The sequence below is a fragment of the Falco biarmicus genome, chromosome 4, assembly GCF_023638135.1.
Source record: "Falco biarmicus isolate bFalBia1 chromosome 4, bFalBia1.pri, whole genome shotgun sequence".
In the NCBI taxonomy this organism is placed as follows: Eukaryota; Metazoa; Chordata; class Aves; order Falconiformes; family Falconidae; genus Falco; species Falco biarmicus.
This window is the reverse complement of record NC_079291.1, coordinates 3,596,420-3,614,904: the sequence shown is the minus strand read 5'-3', so window position 1 is coordinate 3,614,904 and position 18,485 is coordinate 3,596,420. Positions and strand designations below refer to the sequence as shown.

Below are 18,485 nucleotides of genomic sequence, written 5' to 3'. Positions count from 1 at the left end.
AAAAAATAATCCATATAAGATTTAGAAATAAAGTCTGCTAACCTAGTATTAATGCATTCTACCGTCTCCATTTCTCTACATTTAATTCTCACAAACTCCACTCAGATATCCATTTTTCAATTAGAAAGTTGTGCATAAATTCCCATACTCTTGCTTCCAAGATGTTAACCAATAGATTAATAACCCAGGAATCAAATCCTACTGTTACCTTCTCAACCCATGTTTTTAAACCAAAAACATGACTAAACATCATGTCTCCTACAAACACGTCGTCATATCCAGATTATGTTACGTACAAATGTGTTAGTAAACCAAGCCTTATTTTATTTAATTATCCCTCCATAAAATGGAAAGCTTTAATGGCCATTACAGAGTAAACTATTCACTATATACCTACTTCTAAGCAAAAAGGCTTATTTCAATTTAGGACATCATAAACTACTTTTTAGTCATAGAAACCAACTCTGTAGTCAGAGCAGAAATGTTTAAGTCTAGTAGAGGTTAAGACGTCTAACAGCAAGCACTCTGCAATTTCACTGGGCAAGTAGGGACAACCCAACTGCCTGCAATACTCATACCAGACAGGTTTTCCTTCTACTAATAAACAGGCACATAGTCATCATGAAAAGTTTTTTTCTTCTTCTGTGTTGCCCCACACTTACAAGCAACTTTCTTACTGAAATGTCACTCGGTGCAATTAGCTTTCCCCATATTCACATTTCGCCAACAGCTGCTAATAAGTAGTTTTTATACTAACTGAAGGACTTTTCAGCTTCTTGTACCCTGTCAGCAAAAAGCCTGGAGGGACACAAGAAGTTGGGAGAGGACATAGCCAGGACAGCTGACCCAAACTGGCCCAAGGGATATTCCGTACCATAGAATAACATGCTCAGCATATAAACTGGGGCAAATTGGTGGAGAGGGGCAAAATCACTGCTCAGGGACTGGCTGGGCATTGGTCAGTGGGTGGTAAGCAATTGTACTGTACATCACTTGTTTGTTTTAGGGTTTTTTCCTTTAATTTTATGTCTCTCTTTTTGTTATCTCCCTTTTCATTAGAATTATTATTAGTGGTAGAAGTATTATATTTTACTTTATTTCAGTTATTAAACTGTACTTATTTCAACCCACAGGTTTTACCTTTTTTCTGATTCTCCTCCCCATCCTACTGGGGGGTGGGTAGGTGAGCAAACAGCTGTGTGGTACTTAGCTGCTGGCTGGGATAAAACCACAACAGTCTTTTCTTCTTCTAAGCCAATTAACAGATGGAAAAAGTAAAACATCTGGGGGCAGCAAACCTCATACTGAGCAAACTTACTGATAATTTACTGTTAACACTGACATGCCGCTAACATAATACAATTTTGAACACACGCATAATCATTGAATAACCATATAGAGATGCCAATTCTGAAAAAGTCAAACTGTACAAAAGATTTCAGAACATGGACATAAGAAAAACTACTTATTAAAGTATTAAGTACACCTCAGTAACATTAAGGCATAGGCATTTCAAAATAAATTAAACAGTGAAGTCAAAGCTACACTCTTGGGTTTTGTAGTATGTCTGTGACCACCTTATATCACATGCAACTTTTGACTTACCACAGACCAAGCCATTTAAGACTTCTCTTCAGACATGACCTTGCTGCTCACACAGAGAGAAAAATTTGTTTTACAGCAGTATCCCTAAAGCTGAAACATTCTGGGGTAGAAGACGGCTACAAGGTACTCTAGACTCTTAACGAAAAGCCGTAATGTTAAGACGTTCTCTTATGCCCAGACCTGAACCAGTCCATCTCTGCTGAACGTTACGAATGTATTCAGGCAGTTTTTTTACCTTGGGCTGTTGAGAACTTATGGTATTTGCTGCAGTATCAAAGTACTATCAGAATACTAACCTATCATCATCATTATTGGTTGTATTTCTATGTCATAGTTCAGAAGAATATGTCAAAATTACGTTGGCAGACTGCCTAGACCAACAGGATCAACTTTCTCTCTTATTAGGTATAAATCAAAATAAAAACCAAAACAATATGAACTCTCTAAAAGAAAACCTGTTACATATGTAAATGACTGTCCAGGAAATTTTATGACAGATCAAAGAGTAAAAGTTACAGTTTACTTTGAAAGATAAGCATAAAAATGTAACAAAAAAGGGTGGCTGGAGTTTAAGTGAAATACTCATTTACTATCACATCTCATGATAACTATAAATTAGCACAACCTTTTACTTCAAAATTCTTACCAGCTATGGACCACTTTGTTATGCCCGCTCTACCTCTGACCACACAAACCTCCCACAGCAAATATTTTTAGAAAAAGAGCGACACCAGATTGGAATTAAACTTCAAACTGCCTTGTTAAAAGTAGTATCACGTAAACCCAGATCATCTTTCTCTTCATCTAGTTTAGAAACAGTGAACAAGGTTGCCACAGATTTCTTTTTTTTTTTTCCCCTAAGAAAAAGATTATCTCTGTTAACAATTTACAACGTGTTTCCAAAGAAGGCAAATCAGAAATCAACAGAATCACTCTAATTCATGGACACAGCAATACTCAAAACATTCTGCATTCCAGTAATTCTACTCCCAGCTATTTTAACAATAGGACATACTGTGCACTACGCATTCCTGTATCTATCATGCCCTGCTATGCAGTGATGATTTCATGCCAGAAAAGTTGTATTTCTACATGCATGTGGACAGTAACACATCCAGCTTTCGCACTACACTTCATAACGTGACCTGTATATATGGAAGTAATTGGTATCCTAAAAAAAAAAAACAACCAACACCCTAAACTACAACAAAATCAGGACATTGAAATGACTCACACAAGTTGTACTGTTATTTGCAGTCCAAAGGAGACTAAATAACCCAGGTACTTTACAAAAACATATCTATATTGTCTTGATAAAACACAACCACCAAGCTATTTCTTAGGTGTCCATCAAATCCACTGTTAAATTCTGCTACGGAACTTTCTGACCACTGACAAGTTAATTCTGAGGTTTCCTATAAATCAGTACATTGAAAAGACAGAAATAAAGTTGCATGCAAATACAGGTAGTGCACTGATGCACAAACAGTAGTTCAGGTGCGACCTCCTAAATACCGAGTACTCTCTCACAGCAAGCAGGCACTTCTTGTGTTCAAATAAGTTACTAAGAGCTTCCCAATCCTGGTTATTTAGTTTTTCCTTATGTTAAGTTACCAGAATGTCAGATCACCATTTTTAAGCTGTGTAGACTTCAAGAAACTAATGATTTCCTTGGGGGTACATGTCTACATGTCAACATTCTCAAAGAATGGTAATGTAGATTACTTAGAAAAATATACCAACTAGAACCAAGGAACAGAAAAGTTTTGATGGAACAGCTAATTAATGACACAGCAAGACCAAAGCCATTAGCTTAACATTACCTGCTGTCACAGGTCTTTCCAGCATGCTAGCCTCAGCAAAATTAAATCTTCAGAAACCCAGAAAGTATTATGATACACCCCACAAACACCCACACCTTTAACGCTACTCTCTTGAAGCAGTATCTTTATTATGACCGTAACATTCTTTCCTTGTGCCTTTGAGACACATAGTAAACCTGCTTCCTTTAGTATACTGAACGCCTGACGGTCCTATTTGCACACATATGCCCTAGAAAGAAGAGTAAACCCTGCTTGCTAAAAGCCAAGCAGGTTTTTCAAACAATTATGCATATCTTGACATTATGGAATAATAATGCAAGAAATATCACGTGGCGATACGATTATTTCACCCTATTGTGAAATAAAGTCACAAGATGTAGATTTTCCTATCCAGAGATTAAGGCTACCTACCAGACAGACTGTTTTTGCAACCAGACATAGCGCATGTATTATTTATTTTTCCTCATTTCAAAGGTTTAGATTTGGATTGCTCTTAGGGTCCCTCCAGATCTCGATTAATCACAAATAAGCACCAAAGGATAAAGAGGGGACACTGGTCTTGGATGATTCTGGGACTACAGATATCCTATGAAATTAATCAAGAATGATAAGCTTTCTCTCCTGACTCCACACTATGAACCATCAGGCTCTTCCACGCAGACATCCTCACTAAAGGGAAAGCTGATCTCAAATTCTAGTTCCCATAAAACTGCGTGAAGAGACAGACTCAGGATCAGGATGTCCATGCCAAGTACTAGAGCAGTACTTATCTGTAAAACTGCCTTTTTTTTCTTGGTAAGAAGCAAGGATATAACTTATGAAGATCTTTTGGCACTTGATTACAGATGACCCTCCAGAACATCACAAAAGCAAGAACAAAGAGCTGCAATCAAAGACAACAGATTTGAAGACTGAGTCAAGACCTGGTTTTAAGCCTCCTGTAGGGGACAAGGAAAAAAAAAAAAAAAAAAACCACACATGAACATATACAAAAAAAATAAAAACATCATCGAGTATTCAGAACTTCTGCTGTGAAGGGTAACATCACCTTTGCTATTGTACTTCCTGTCCCTCCAAGTTTTTGCCAAAGTTCCAATATCAAAAGTAACACATGCCTTTAGATAAAACACAGTTTGCAAGAAAATTGGTATATCTGAATTAATCCTCTTATGTGCAACATTATCCTTTCAGTTTATGAACAATGAGTTTGCGTTTTTTAAACCTACTACCAAAGTGTTTTACGCTCAGCATTACAGAAGTTCAGCATTTAGCAACTTAAATCACACCAAGAACAAAAAACACATCTCATCTATGATATATGCAGAGAAGTTGGTAGAACCTTTTAAGTTTCAGAAGAACTGTTATTTGTTTGCCAGTGTATTTACTCCTTTGTCATAATGTTGTATGCCACAGACCTAGCTCAGGTCTGAAGTTCTAGACCTATTCTAGCTCCCAGTAAGTCCTTTTTGATACTTCTGATGGAGAACAGGGAGGCAGTACTTTATCTTGCTTGGCTCCTTATTTTAAGTTGCTTTATATAACATCCTTGAGAAGAAGGTATCTGTAAATACGCAAATGCAAACATGAAAGAACCTGCTGTGGTACCCTTCACTTAAGCCAGTATCTTTTCACAGTATAAAACAGAAGCCAATACTCAGTGATGAAATATCTGGAATACTCAGCACTGACACAGGAAACTGGAAGCACTCTAGTGAGGGGGGAAAAGTTCACAACCATTAAGTTTAACAAGTGAAAAAGAATGTGTACCAGGTGGAAAAGACTGATATAAAGAAGAATAAAATGAAATTATGTAATAAATACCTAAATGAATAAATAACCACAATAAGACACACAGAAAGGAACTCTTACAAGCAATTTATGGCTCCTACCAAGGATTCAATTTCTAACATCTTTTTTTCACGTAAGCTGAACAACACTAATGGCAACTACAACACTCACAAATGCAAATCTACATGGAATAAAGAGTCTATCAGACATGGAGTGCACATTATGGAAACATTTAAAAAAATCACAAGCTAGAAATTAAGAGTCAGTATATGAAATCAGGTTTTGCTTCTGAAACTATTAGCTCCATTTCCATTTAAAAAGGAAACAAACTACAAACCAAACCCTTAAAAGCTGCTCTTCAGAACAGAACTCTAAAAGGATTTGAAAAAGCACCTTCAATCGTCATGCCACATTACACAGCCAAGCCAGTAAAGCAGGCATAGTAGCCCTTCTCCCACACACCTTCCTAGTCCACTTGTTTCCATCACAGTGATGCAGCACAGTTGCCCACTGCATCACACAGTGATCAAGCTGAAGAACCAAACCAGTTGTGAAATAAGTTGGTAAAAGCTGGGAAGTAGGGACTACATTTTTCTGGCAGATCGCTTCCCTGATCCATGCCACTGTGCAGCTGCACAAACACCTGGAGTAGCAAAACAAACAGGGTAATAATACAAGGATATAAATAATCAATATCTACTCCAGACATCATTGCTGCTGAAGAAATGTACTTGTTCTTGCAACCAAAATGCAAACCACTGACTTGAAAAGGTACTTATGGATTTTGTTCAGTTCAATAAAAAAATTCTTAGCTGACCAGCTGTGCAAACACAGGACAGAATACAGTTGAAGCCACTGCCCACTGAAATGGAACAAAATCAACATTAGAACCAAAACCAACACAATGTTTTGGGGGTGGCGGGATATGGAATAAATCTTACTTTCTACACTAATCTGAAATTACTACTAGGGTTTTTTGATGGGGGGGGAGGGGTGGGGGTGTTGGCGTTTGGTTTTTTTTCTTTTTTTTTAAACATGATGCCTTCTCCCTCTGTCCATTAGTCACTACAACAATAGTAATTTTCTGTACAATTCCAGGCAAAGATTAAATAACACCATTTAAACAGGTTTGTTTTCCAAGTAATTTATTCCTCTCAGAAAAACAAGGTGGACTTATATCCCCTCTATGTGAACAGTTAGTGAATTGATGCCTTGAGTTCTCAGAGAAGCCTCACTTTCCTTGTACACTAGGCCAATACAGAAGGCCATTAATTACTGTTCTCATAATTAGTCAAGATTTGCCTCTTTTTCTTTTTTAATGCTGAAAATCACTTTACTAAACATGCATCACATTCTTCACATCATTCAATGTGTTTTAGAAAGGTAAATGATAAAACCCCTGCCTGTTTCATCAGTTTTCAAACCACCTCCAGGTAGTTTGTTGATTCTCCAGGAACAATTAGTTCTCTACATGTCCCTCATTTTTACACTCAGATCACAGGGTAGTATAGCTTCTGTCTATTATCTATCCCAAGATGACTACATTTTCACAATTTATTTTACTGTAAGCATTACTCATACACACCTGCAGACACATTTGGACAGGTGGCTCCGTTTAACTCACTGTACCATAAATATACTAAGACAGTATATTCATAACACTCAACTGACATAGTCACACAAAAAGAAATTAATTTTCAACATCTCACAATGCTTCCTTCCCTTATCTTGATGAGCATTAGGTGACCTGGAAATTCAGTTGGGGAATTCCACTGAAAAAATCCAGACCCAAAACGTTGGTCTTAACGTCAATCAATTCCCTGATTTGACTCATCACACAAGAGCTTGTTTCACTTGAAGGACAGGAAGCACAAGAAATAAGCCAGCCTGTGTAAAAGGTGATGTTTCTTTCAGAAGTACCACCTTATGCCAATTCAACATGTTCCTCAAACGACTGCCAAAGGTGTATTTATTACCTGTCACTGCTATATCAGAATAAGAACTCCTATGTCAATAGTTTATAAAACATATCATTACAGTCAAGATGAAATCAAAGATACCTGTAAGTTGTACACAGCATTTCATGCAGTCACTGAAAAACTGTTCACACTTTTTTCCCCCCAATTAGTATTTTTAGGGTCCTGTCTGATTGCCTCCCTCACTTAGAACAGACAGAGCCACAATAATCACTCCTCAAAGTTATGTTTAAATAATTTCAAAATGTTTATGTGTAATATGAACAATATCCTCTTTAAATTTTTGATAGATTTTTTAAGTTTCATTAATGCTGTTAATTAAACATTCAAATGTGGTCAGCTACACTATTCATCAAAACTTTGCAGATAATCAACATATATGCACACATATATTTTTAAAAACCTCCCACTAGAGAAATGTGCCTGTTTGCAAGTTAATGCCTCCCTCGCACGATTTAGTGACTATAGTCATTGCACACAGCATTAAAAATGCTTCTGCTTTGTTACAAGACACAGTACTTCTGTTTTATAGAAGAGTAATTTATCTTGAACAAAGACTAACAATCCACTGGTAATCTGCAGATTACAGTGAAGCCATGCATTTACATTCTTAGACAGCGGACAGTTCTAAGGGAAAGGTCCTCCACTACCAAGATATTCTGCTACCTTTCTCCTTTCCCCACTGCCAAAGCATCACTCCTTTAAAACTTGCATCAAAACCTCTATTAATCACTCAAGCAAGGAATTTAAGCATCACCTACTAGAAGATACGCTGACAAAGAAAGAGAGATCAAGATCTTAAATAGATGCAGATCTAAGAATTAATTTTTCTAATCCCATAAATGAAACTTTACTAACCTTTAAAAATAACTCCAAATAACTTAATGTGGCCTCACCCCTCCTCCTTTTTCAAGGGTCTGTTTTGAATAATTTTAGTGATCTATGCTGTTCAGCCTGTTCTAGCAACAAAAATGAGTCAGGGACATGCGTCAGGGTACCTCCAGCTTAATTTTTTTCTTTCTGCACACATTTTACCCTTACGCTGGCTCACATTCTTCACCTAGTCCTGTTCATAATGTCACTCTGTGCCCACACATCTCTTCCCGAGTAATTTCCATTTAATTCTTCACACCACCACCACATCACACCTTCCCTTTACTCCAGTAGACTTACAGTGTACTCATTCCTCTAGTTTCAATCTCCAGATTGATCTTTGTTAGGGAACTCACACTGTAATAGTAGGAACCAATACATCGCTTAAAAGTGATGTTCCACTTAAGTTTGAGAGAGCTTTTATTGTTGTTGGCATTTTAGTTTTGTTTTGGTTTTTTTAACTGTTAAGAGAGAAGACAGTAAACATCTGAAAAATAGCAATAGAACAAGCTTTACTTACCTTGAAAATACCAACCCAGTCTTTCTGATGAGGGTGGATAAACTGAGTCAGAGTGTAGTGACATTCAAGGTGTGTGCTTGGAAGGTAACTTTTCGCCACATTTTGAAAAATCACATGTGCAAAATTGGAAGTCTGCAAAGTGTTAGCTGAAGACGGAACTTCTTGAAAGGATGACATGTTTGATCTGTAACAAAATTGTAGAGGTTGCTACTTCAATATAGTGGAAAAATTAGTTAAGTTACAAAAATCGATCTATTTGAAATATACAAAACAGAGAAACAGAACCATTAGTTCCTCTGTTCTGAAAACAGGTAACTATAGACCAAGTCCAGCAAAGTGCACTGCCTCAGCATCACTCCAAAACAATGTCAACAAATAATATACAAACAAACAAAATGGCAGTCATTTCAGCAATGACATCAAGATGGAGATAAAGCACTGCTTAGCTGAATGCCCTCCCCGTGCCCCCCCCAGTATCACAGCTCAGATACAGCAGCAGAAAGTAGGAAATTAAAGCGGTGGTGTGAAAACAAAACAAGCTTCTAACTTAATGAAATATTCTTAATGGTTCTGCATGTGGCAGGGAAGGAGAAACAAAGCTCCACAGTTTCCCTACCAATCTGTACTGCTCAGTGCTTTTCACAGCATTTTTATATATGAAGTTTTTCTTCCCCTCTCTGTAAAACTAACAAAGTTCCATTTTAAGACATTTTTTAAAAACAAGACAGTTTGTCTAAACAGAAGGGGATTGGTTGGTGGGGTTTTTTTGTTGTTCTTCAAAAAGAGTTCTCTTGCCTGGCTTTAGCAGTTGTGGCCATCTTTTACTGTTCTCACTGTAACACATAAGCTCCCAGCCCTGCACGTTTAGCTTCATTACCATAAACAATGGATTTCATTGATAGAGGAAACACTAGGTATGCATGCAGTTTGATGGATCAACACTAATCAGCTGGACTGCAAAGGCTTTTAACTATGCTTTCCATTCACCACCTCCTTTAGGATACATAGTGCTAAAAATTACAGCAACGCAAGATGCTTCACAAGCAGAACAATAAAGTCCCTTCCATGGATTCAGCAAATCTGCCAAAAATAGAAGACAGGCACCTGAGAAGTTTCAAGTGTCAAGATTTCAACATAAAATCACAGATTCGTCAAAACATTCGGTATTAGGAAGATTAGGGCCTTGTATCTATCTGTCTTGTATCTATGTGTTTTATCTAACGCATTTCTAGAAACATGAGCCATGCCATTCTTGCAATGGCTATTAAAAGTCATTTCATACAGCCCAGGCAAATCCACACCTTGAATGAGCTAACTGCCAAGCGCATGACATATTACATTCATTGAAGATACACATGGAAACCAATCCCAAAAAGGGATGGGTCACTGCAACTCTCATGAAGTTCAAAGATTAAAGGCTGCCTGTGTATTTCCTTCAGCCTTTAAAAATTTCTTTTCACCAGTCAAGAAATAAGTAGCAAAGAGCTCATGTTTTCTGAAATAAAACGCACTCTGAAACAAATAGGTATTCATCACTCAAAACAAGCAAAAGGTAAATAAGGATTTTTTAGGTTTAAGCCCTCAATGTTTTAAGCTTATTAATGCCCAATTTAAAATAATACATGAAGTACTTATGGGATTCCATGACATCATTTTGATGTATCACATGTTAAATATAGAGCAGTTTTTCACCCTGAACAACACAAGTAAAAAGATAAAATGCCAAGCTTGTAAAGATTAACTGATGCAAAGAACAAACCCAAGAACTTACACAAACAAGAAAATGAGTAAACATCAAAAGACAGCTTTTTAGGGACCAGGGTACACATAAATCCTGTCTGTTATCTAGCTTCAGAGTCCAGAAGACTATAGGAAATTTAACAACATAGTAAAACCCTGAAAACTCCCACACCTCTCAAAACAGAGGATTACATTTAAGACATCTCTCAAATCTACTCTGAACTCTAAATGATATGAAGCAACAGTTTCTACAATTCTAAAAGAAAAACAGCCTTTTTTTGAGTGCAATAAATTCATTTTTAGTAATTTAGCAGTACCCAAAGCCAAATAATATTGACATGAAACAGACTGTTTCATTACCCAAGAAAACCCAACAGTTTTCATTACCCAAGATAAGCACAAAAAGAGTAAACAAAGCATTAATAACAAAACCAATTGAATTTAACTTCTTTTTAAAAATAGGTCTATTATTAGAACTGGATAGTTTATTCTAAGCACATGCTACAAAAAATCAAGAACAAACAAAAAAAGACCACATAACCCCGACCCACACTGCCAAAAAAAAAAAACCCCAAAAAAACCAAAAAAACAACAAGAAACAACCAAATACTAATTTCCACACGCTGGTTGCCTGCTATCGCATATGAGTACTAGCCTTAGCGCAACCAGTAAAGGGAGGCTTGGTTTCCAAGCCCAGAGCAGAACTATCCACAAATCTGAACTCGTGCAGACCAGCAGAATCACCTGGGATTACTGTTCCCTAGCAGGAAAATCCCCGGAGCTTAGGGGAACCTGAGATCTACTTACAGCTCAAGGACAGTTTAGGGGATGCTGGGTGCTCGCTTACATGGCTCACAGCTACCGGCTGGCAAACAGGAGAGGAGGAGGAAGAGCTACGCTGGGGCTTCGTTACTGACGTGACAAGCGATTCTCTTGGGGAGGCTGAACAACACGTCTGGGTTTATGCACCGAAAAGGACGTAAGGAGGGAAACCTCGTCAGGCAGGAAAAGCCAAAGCGGGACGAGCCACACCGCCCCAGCCAGCTCCTCCCGGAGCCCTCCAGCCGCAGTGCCGGCGGGACGGGGAGCACCTGACGCCCCCGGCCCCTCCCGCCCTCCCTTCCCCCGCGCCGCGGGCCCCCTGCGCCCCGCCGCCTCCCGCCCCTTCCCCACCCCCGGCTCCGCCAGCGGCCGGCGCGGCCTCACCTGCCCGCCGCGGATCACCTTTGCTCCGGGACCTTCGCAACGCGCTCGCCGCCACGGCGGGGGAGGGGAGCCCCGCCGCCTCCCACAGCACGGCCGCGCGGGACCCGCGCCCCCCGCAGCGGCCGCCTCTCCCCGCTTCTCCCCGCTTTCTCCCCTCCCGACCTACGATCGGCCTAAGACAGCTGGGAAGGGGCGGGGGAGGGGGGGGAGCACCTTCCCGGTGGCGCAGAACCGAGGCCCGGGGCCTGTGGACCCCGCCCGCCCCAGTGGCTTCCGGGGGCCGACAGAAATGAGGGTGTCAGACCCGCCCGTCCCCCCCGCCAGGCCCGGGTGGGCCCCTTACCTAGACCGGCGCGGAGGGCGCCGGGGACATCAACATGGGGCCTCCGCCATCAGCGCCTCGCAGCCCCGCCCGCCAGCGTCACTTCCAGCCCCGGCCCTGCCCGCGGGGGGGCGGGTCGCCGGCGGGGAACGGGCTGGAGGTGGAGCGGGACCGGCCGGGGGTGCGGGGGGCCGGCCGGGGGTGCGGGGGGCCGGGCAGAGCCGCCGCGTCCCGCCGGGGCCGCCTCACGCCGGGCCCGCGCGCCTCTGGCGGGCCTGCGTTCGCGGCGCGTGCGGAGCCGTGCCCCTGCCGCCTCCCTGCACGGCGCCTGCCCGTGCCACGGCGCCTCCCGTCCTGTGCGTTATTCCGGCGTTGCCTCGGTAATGCTCACGTACCCTAATTTAGCCATCTCCTGCTCGGTCCCCCGTCCAAAACACTGGCGTAGTTACGCCTCGAACGTTGCTGTTAATCTCCCAGCCTCTGCAGGTCTTCCCGAGCCCGAGAGGGGTGAGATAAGAGTGACTGTAAAGGCTTGCACGGTTCTGCTTGCGCACAGTGGCAGATCTCCACGAAAGTACATTCTCTTACAAATACACTGACTCTTACTTAATTTTCATCTGACATCGAGTCATAGGTCACTTCCCGGAGTAACCGGGCTGGGTAACCACGAACAGTGCTGAGTAATGTCCACTGGTATGCGGGACTTCTCCCAGTGTGCCCAGCACGCGTTGCTACCACAGACTGTCCTCAAGATCACCGTTACTTCTTTGTTTCTACTGTTTCTTACACATTTCGTGTGTATTCTCAACAAACACATTATGTGGAGAGACGTAATATTATCATTATAATTACTACTATATTATAGAGTATTACAGAATTTATTATTGGTGTTACTGACTTAGGTTTTTGACAAGTTCGACAGCTTTTTCACGGTCAGTCCTAACACAAATGAAGCTAAGATAGAGCATAGAAACTGTCCTGGTAAGTAATTAAGGTCATCCATTTTACTTGTTTGTTTTGCATCTCTTGTTTCTGAAAACAATCTTACGTCTTCAGGTGTATCACAGGTTACTAAGCAATCCTTTGATTTGTATACACAATTAATAACCTCTTATATCATCCATATATTCCATTTTCCCTGGAAAGCAATAAATTCCATGCACTGGAACAGAACTAACAGACCATTTCAGAAGACAGAAGTGTATGTACAGCACTTTCTCCTTTAAGATGAGATCAAGTATTGTAGTGGAAAATTAAACTAGTATGTTAATCAGAAAAGCAATAAATATTTCTAAGGAGGTGGGGAGAGCTATTACTTCTTATCTCTGCCCTCCATTTCTTCTCCTTGCTGTTTTCTGCTCTGTGTGACCTGATAAAAGGGCTAAGAGTCACAAGACCTGTTCTCATGTGGGATGGGGACTGGGGAAGAACTTGGGGTTTACAGTCACTAGCTGTGGAGTATCAATGTTGGTAAGTATAAGTAGTTTTGCTTTCATTTAACACCATTATAATGCTGGTTTATGGGAATATACAGTGAATGCCTGGGGAAAAAAATGTTCATTCAGTCAAAAGAGTTAGTTACGGTTTAGTCATAATTCAGTGTTAAGTTATTATTTTTATTGCTAAATGCATTTGTAGGAAGTAAAACAAATTACATATGCTAGTTGTCACATGTACAGTGTAAATATTAGAACAAATAAATCAAGATAATCTTGTCTTTTCTTGTACTTCTATCCATAATTTTCAGAAAAAAATGTATTTTTAAACTTTATATCTTAACCACAGATACACAGTGGTTCTAATAAAAACATTAAAAAAATTCTTCTATTATTCAAATTAAGAACATTTCTTGCTGAAATAAATGTATGATTTAATAAGTGTTCTCATGTATGTATTTGTATCCTAAGTTTAGATGCCAGTCTTACCCCTCTAGAATTTACAGCTATTCTACAGAAAGACAGTGCAGGGCTTTTTCTCATTTTTTTATTGCCCCGTTGAGAAATGAAGAAGTTTACCCAAATGGACAAGTTGTGCACTGTGATCCCAGGATCAACAACCCATGTGCTTGTACTGGTACAAAGGTTTGAGTCAAGAAAAATGGGTTTGGAACTGGTGCAAATTGCACTTGCTCTGAGAATTAATGGCTGAGTGCCTTAGTCTGAATTTTCTAGGCAGGGATCATGAGATACTATATCCTGTGATATAAATATATATCCATGTGATACAAATCTTTTTGAAAACTTGCTCTTGAGTACAAAAAAACCCTCACTATTTTTCTATTTTTGTCTACCTTCTCTGCAAAATATTTAAAATAAAAACTAAGTTTTATATCAACTTCTATTGGATATCATTTATATCAATTTCTAGTGGATCCCTAGCCTTGTGAAACTCTGACTAATACACTAATTCAATTAGAAAAGCTCATTACAGATATGATGGCAATAATCCCATCTCCCTCTGACTTTTCACCTTTCTGACCCCACTGATTTCAGTAACAGGAAACTTTTGATTCGAGCCACTATTTTACAACAAATGGTATACTTTTCATGTATATCAGAATTGTACTCTTAAGCACGTAGTATCAGTGTTTAGTCAATATTTGGGTGGGTTTTTTCAAAGGAAAAATGGCGGATGTCAAGTATCTTTTTGATGCAGTTCTCCCTGTATGTGTCATAGAATCAGAACCATGGAGATGGGGAAGGACCTCCAGAGCACTGCAGGGAGAGCATGCTGCTCAGGGCCTTGCCCTGCCAGGATTTTGCACGTCTCCACAGACAGAGATTCCACTGCCACTCAGAGGACCTCTTCCAGGGGCTGAAAACACTCATTGTAAAAACATTTCATTATATCAAATTGTAATTTACCATGCTTTAATTTTGTCTCTTGCCTCTTGTCCTTTCACTGTGCACCTCTGAAAAGAGTTTGGTTCCATCTTTTCCACACCCTCTGCGTAGCTGATTGTAGATAGCGATAGGGTCTCCCTGTGGCCTTTCCTTCAGGCTGAAAAAAATCAGTTCACTCTCTTTTTGTGTCTATATTCAGAATTCCCAAAGAATATATGTCTCATTTTGTTGGTGAAATACATTTTACGAAGGTATTTATTTGCAAATAAAAAGCTGGAAGAACTCTTTTCTTCTCAGTGTCTCAGTTTCTGAAGTGCATAAATATGAGGACAAATACACAATGGCAAACTCCGGTTGTGGTTTTGATGGAAATATTAAATAAGGTAAAAATGTATGTGAATGCAGTAACTGGATTTGAACATTATTAGATTCAAAAGAAATTTGAAATTCAGTCCGGGACATAAAAATTCCCCTGCTTTGTAATTATACTGAGACTTTCCTGGCCAGCACGAGAGTAGTCCCTCTTCAGCGTGAGATGAACGAGGAATAAAAGCTGTGAGCACCTAACCGGAATTGCCAAAGGAAGTGTGGGGCAGTTATGGGCTCCCAGGGAACACAGTCTTGCATATTTGGGAAACATTTACTATTTTCGTAACTACACTATCTTTTTAAACCCGTGAGCTCCTTTAGCAATTTATAGCCTTGAAATTAGAAATAGGTCCCCATCACATCTGTTTAACCTTGGATATATTTGAATTTTTATTCCGATCCAAAGCCTAACATTTTTTCTGTTTACTTTCTGTGTTAATAGCCTGAACCGAAGCCATGATGAGTTTTGGATCCAGCCCTGAATTCTCCCCCTGAGGCCCATCTTTGCTTTGTATGAGTGACAGAAAAATCATACATTTCTAGGTTTTATTACCAAAGAAAGATACTTTATGTTGTGGATATTCAATCTATTGGCATGACACGATGCTATTGATGAAGTGTGTTAAGGAAATGCTTTGGTTCTAATGATTTGATTTCATTTTGGTTTGACTCCTATTTCAACACTCCCAACTTTTAAAAGTATGGGCCATGTGAGATGTAAAATATATATATCGATGTCACTAATCGGAAGCTCTTTCTGGTCACATTGTAAAGCACACTTAATCAACTTCTTTAAGATCATGTTACAGAAGGCTATTAACTATACTCTTAAAACAGTTAAATAGTTATAAATAATGTTTTATATTATGGCTGACAACACTGAATTGCCCAGCGTTTAAGGAAATCTAATCACAAGGCAAGGAGACTTTGCCTTCCAGTAAGATGGCGTGGCAAAACTTTGGAACATATTAGAAATCACATACTATTGCTAACATTTCCTATTAAGGAGAGAGTCTCTCTCTGTGTATTTTGGATTTCTTTTCCAACACTTAATTGCAGCTGATGAAGAAAAGCTATTCAAAAGCTGCCAGGATTTTTAAATCTGTATGAGTGAGATTGATGAAATTTGTGGGTTTTCCCAAAAGAGTATAGGTGAGAGCAGACATGTAAATTTTGTATGTGTGTGCATGTACGTGTGTGACAGAGGAAAGAGCAAGAGCTTACTCCTAAGGTGTGAGACTTGGCAGCGCTGCACTGTACAATGGGCACAAGAAACCGCATGTCTGTAAATGACCGCATTTGAATTGCTGTTATTTCACTGTTGGGTTACTGTATTGTTAAAGTGAAAAGGAATGTTTTTAATAAATGCAAATAATGAATTAAATGCTTGCACATACTGAGGCTTTACTCTCTGGTGTGTAATTAATATATGTGCACTGGAGACCCAGGTCTGGGGGAGTGTTTCATTTCTTATTTATGATGTTTGCAAGGGTTTTTTTCCTACTAGCATACCTCTTACTGGCATACACAGAACCACATGTAAATGACCACTGAGTAGGTGTCACTTAAATCTTAGCAGATATAGAACAGGTAAATACCTTTGTTTGGTATGCTTTGGTAGATTTACTGTTTCTCTCAGCCTTTTATCTTCACTATCTGAAAGTAATAGGAAGCTCCCAAATGACCAACATTTTGTTTTCAGAGGCAGGAAAACTGCATGTGGCAGGAAACAAACAAGCAATGAGATTTCAAAGTTCTTATACCTCAGGCCACAGCATTTAACCCTGAGGGACTGAAAGTTGAAAGACACTTCCCACAGTTGCCTACAGCATGCTTCTCGTATCCCCTTCTGGGTCCCCCTCCGGCACTGGCTGCCACTGCTGACAAAGCACAGAAGTGTCTACTGTATACTGCATCTGCAATAAGCTTGGCAGCTTTCCTATTTTCTCATAATGATACATCTTTTTCTCAAAGGACCTAAAGACGTCTGAGTCCTCATAATAATGCTGTCTCCTGCTCCCCTGTCCTGGCTCTATCTGTTCTTGTGTCCCCACCAGTTTACTCGTTTTTCGTACTCCTTGGCTCCCTGAGCAGCTGTGCTCAAACTGGGGAGCTTGGTGCTGTCCCACAACTCCCTGCCAAGGCTGGTGCCACCTGACTGATGCAGGACTTGTGCTCATGCTTGACCCAGCACTGAGGAGAAGGGCTGTCAGGTCACGCAGTGCACTTCTGAGAGGTTGTGCCCAGCCTGGGACTTGAGACAGAGAGTGACTCACACTGCTTTTCCCCATAGCCCCACATTCAGTGTGGAGAGGGGTCTAAACCTCCTGTGTTGCTATTTGTATGGCAAGCTTCACAGTCAATGGATCTTCAGTCTAGGTTCTTATCTCCTCCTACTGCTTGAGTTCTGAAACTCCTGCATTATGCGTTCTTAGATGCTCTGAAAAAATACTAACCGTACTGTTATATACATTCTGTACAAATCAACTACTAGGAAGCACAGTGCTAAAATTAAAAGTTGCCTTTAATTCATCCCCTAACTATTTGATATTCTATTGTGTCTGTTAACATTGTACAGAGAAGAGAATGTTGGATTTGCTGTGCAAATTTACATACAGAAAGCAATGCAGTCTTTCTGATTTTATTTGAGCAGCACCACTTAGAAATGCCAACTATATTTTTATTGTATATATCCTATCATTTTTTCAAACTTTCACACCTTTTCTTATTTCACAAAGTAATGTCCTTTTATAAGGAATATTTTTAAAAGGCAGAATACTATAGTGCTTATTACATTTCTACAACTTTCTACAAAAAGAAACATTTAATAAATGGCTCTACCTTTTGCTAATAAATGTCTTACATTATAATGTAGCAAGGTTAGCAATATTGTCCAAAGTGTGGTTGCGTTTTGTTGTGTTATGGAACTGGAATCATTCAATCAAAATACAATTTACATTATAAATATGGGTAATAATTCTGACTTTTAAAAACACAGTAATGTCACAGCCATGACATATGAGTTTAGTTCACTACATGGCAAAGGATCTGTTGGGCCTGTAATAAGTGTTCTGTACACAAACAACATGGTTCGAATCTGTTTTTACAGCGTGTGTTTCAGTTTTCTTTACTGGGATATGTCAGTGGGCAGCACTTGGTCTGTGCATCTGCATATTTTGAATATACCATGTTTGTGCTGGAGGAGACTTTTTAAGGCTTTATGGAACTGCCTGCTTAAATGCTACCACTGAGACCTGGCTGAGCTCATCAACATTGTCTGTCACTGTCTGTAAGTAGTGCAGCTTTTCCTTAAAATTGGGTGACAGAGGCATATGAGTCTGAAAAACACTGTTATCTTAACAGTTTTTGAGAACTTTACCCATAATAAATGACTTATTGATATATATATGTACCTACTAG

General features: G+C 39.7%; 1 protein-coding gene and 1 long non-coding RNA gene across 8 annotated transcripts in view; one reads left to right on the top strand and one right to left on the bottom strand.

Annotated features, from left to right (window-relative positions):
* The window catches only part of TAX1BP1 (Tax1 binding protein 1), a 65,783-nt gene extending 53,767 nt beyond the window's left edge, over positions 1–12,016 (bottom strand). For 2 of the 6 annotated variants that reach the window (XM_056335414.1, XM_056335420.1), the window contains exons 1-2: positions 11,875–12,016; positions 8,586–8,769 (exon numbers count right to left, since the gene is read on the bottom strand). In XM_056335414.1, coding sequence (XP_056191389.1) covers positions 8,586–8,762 — 177 coding nt within the window. In that variant the 5' untranslated portion in view covers positions 8,763–8,769; positions 11,875–12,016. Of the gene's footprint in view, positions 1–8,585; positions 8,770–11,132; positions 11,281–11,531; positions 11,634–11,874 lie in introns of those variants that run through there. The other 4 variants (XM_056335415.1, XM_056335416.1, XM_056335418.1 and 1 more) reach the window with 4 other exon arrangements.
* Positions 12,017–12,129: 113 nt separating this feature from the next.
* On the top strand, positions 12,130–16,466 carry LOC130147773 (uncharacterized). 2 transcript variants are annotated; one of them, XR_008821335.1, is made up of 3 exons: positions 12,130–13,323; positions 14,530–14,708; positions 15,508–16,466. It is a non-coding gene; the product is annotated as an uncharacterized LOC130147773 (long non-coding RNA). The 2 variants fall into 2 exon arrangements; XR_008821334.1 differs by having other exon boundaries at positions 12,694–13,323; positions 14,530–14,682.
* The last annotated feature ends 2,019 nt before the right edge of the window (positions 16,467–18,485 follow it).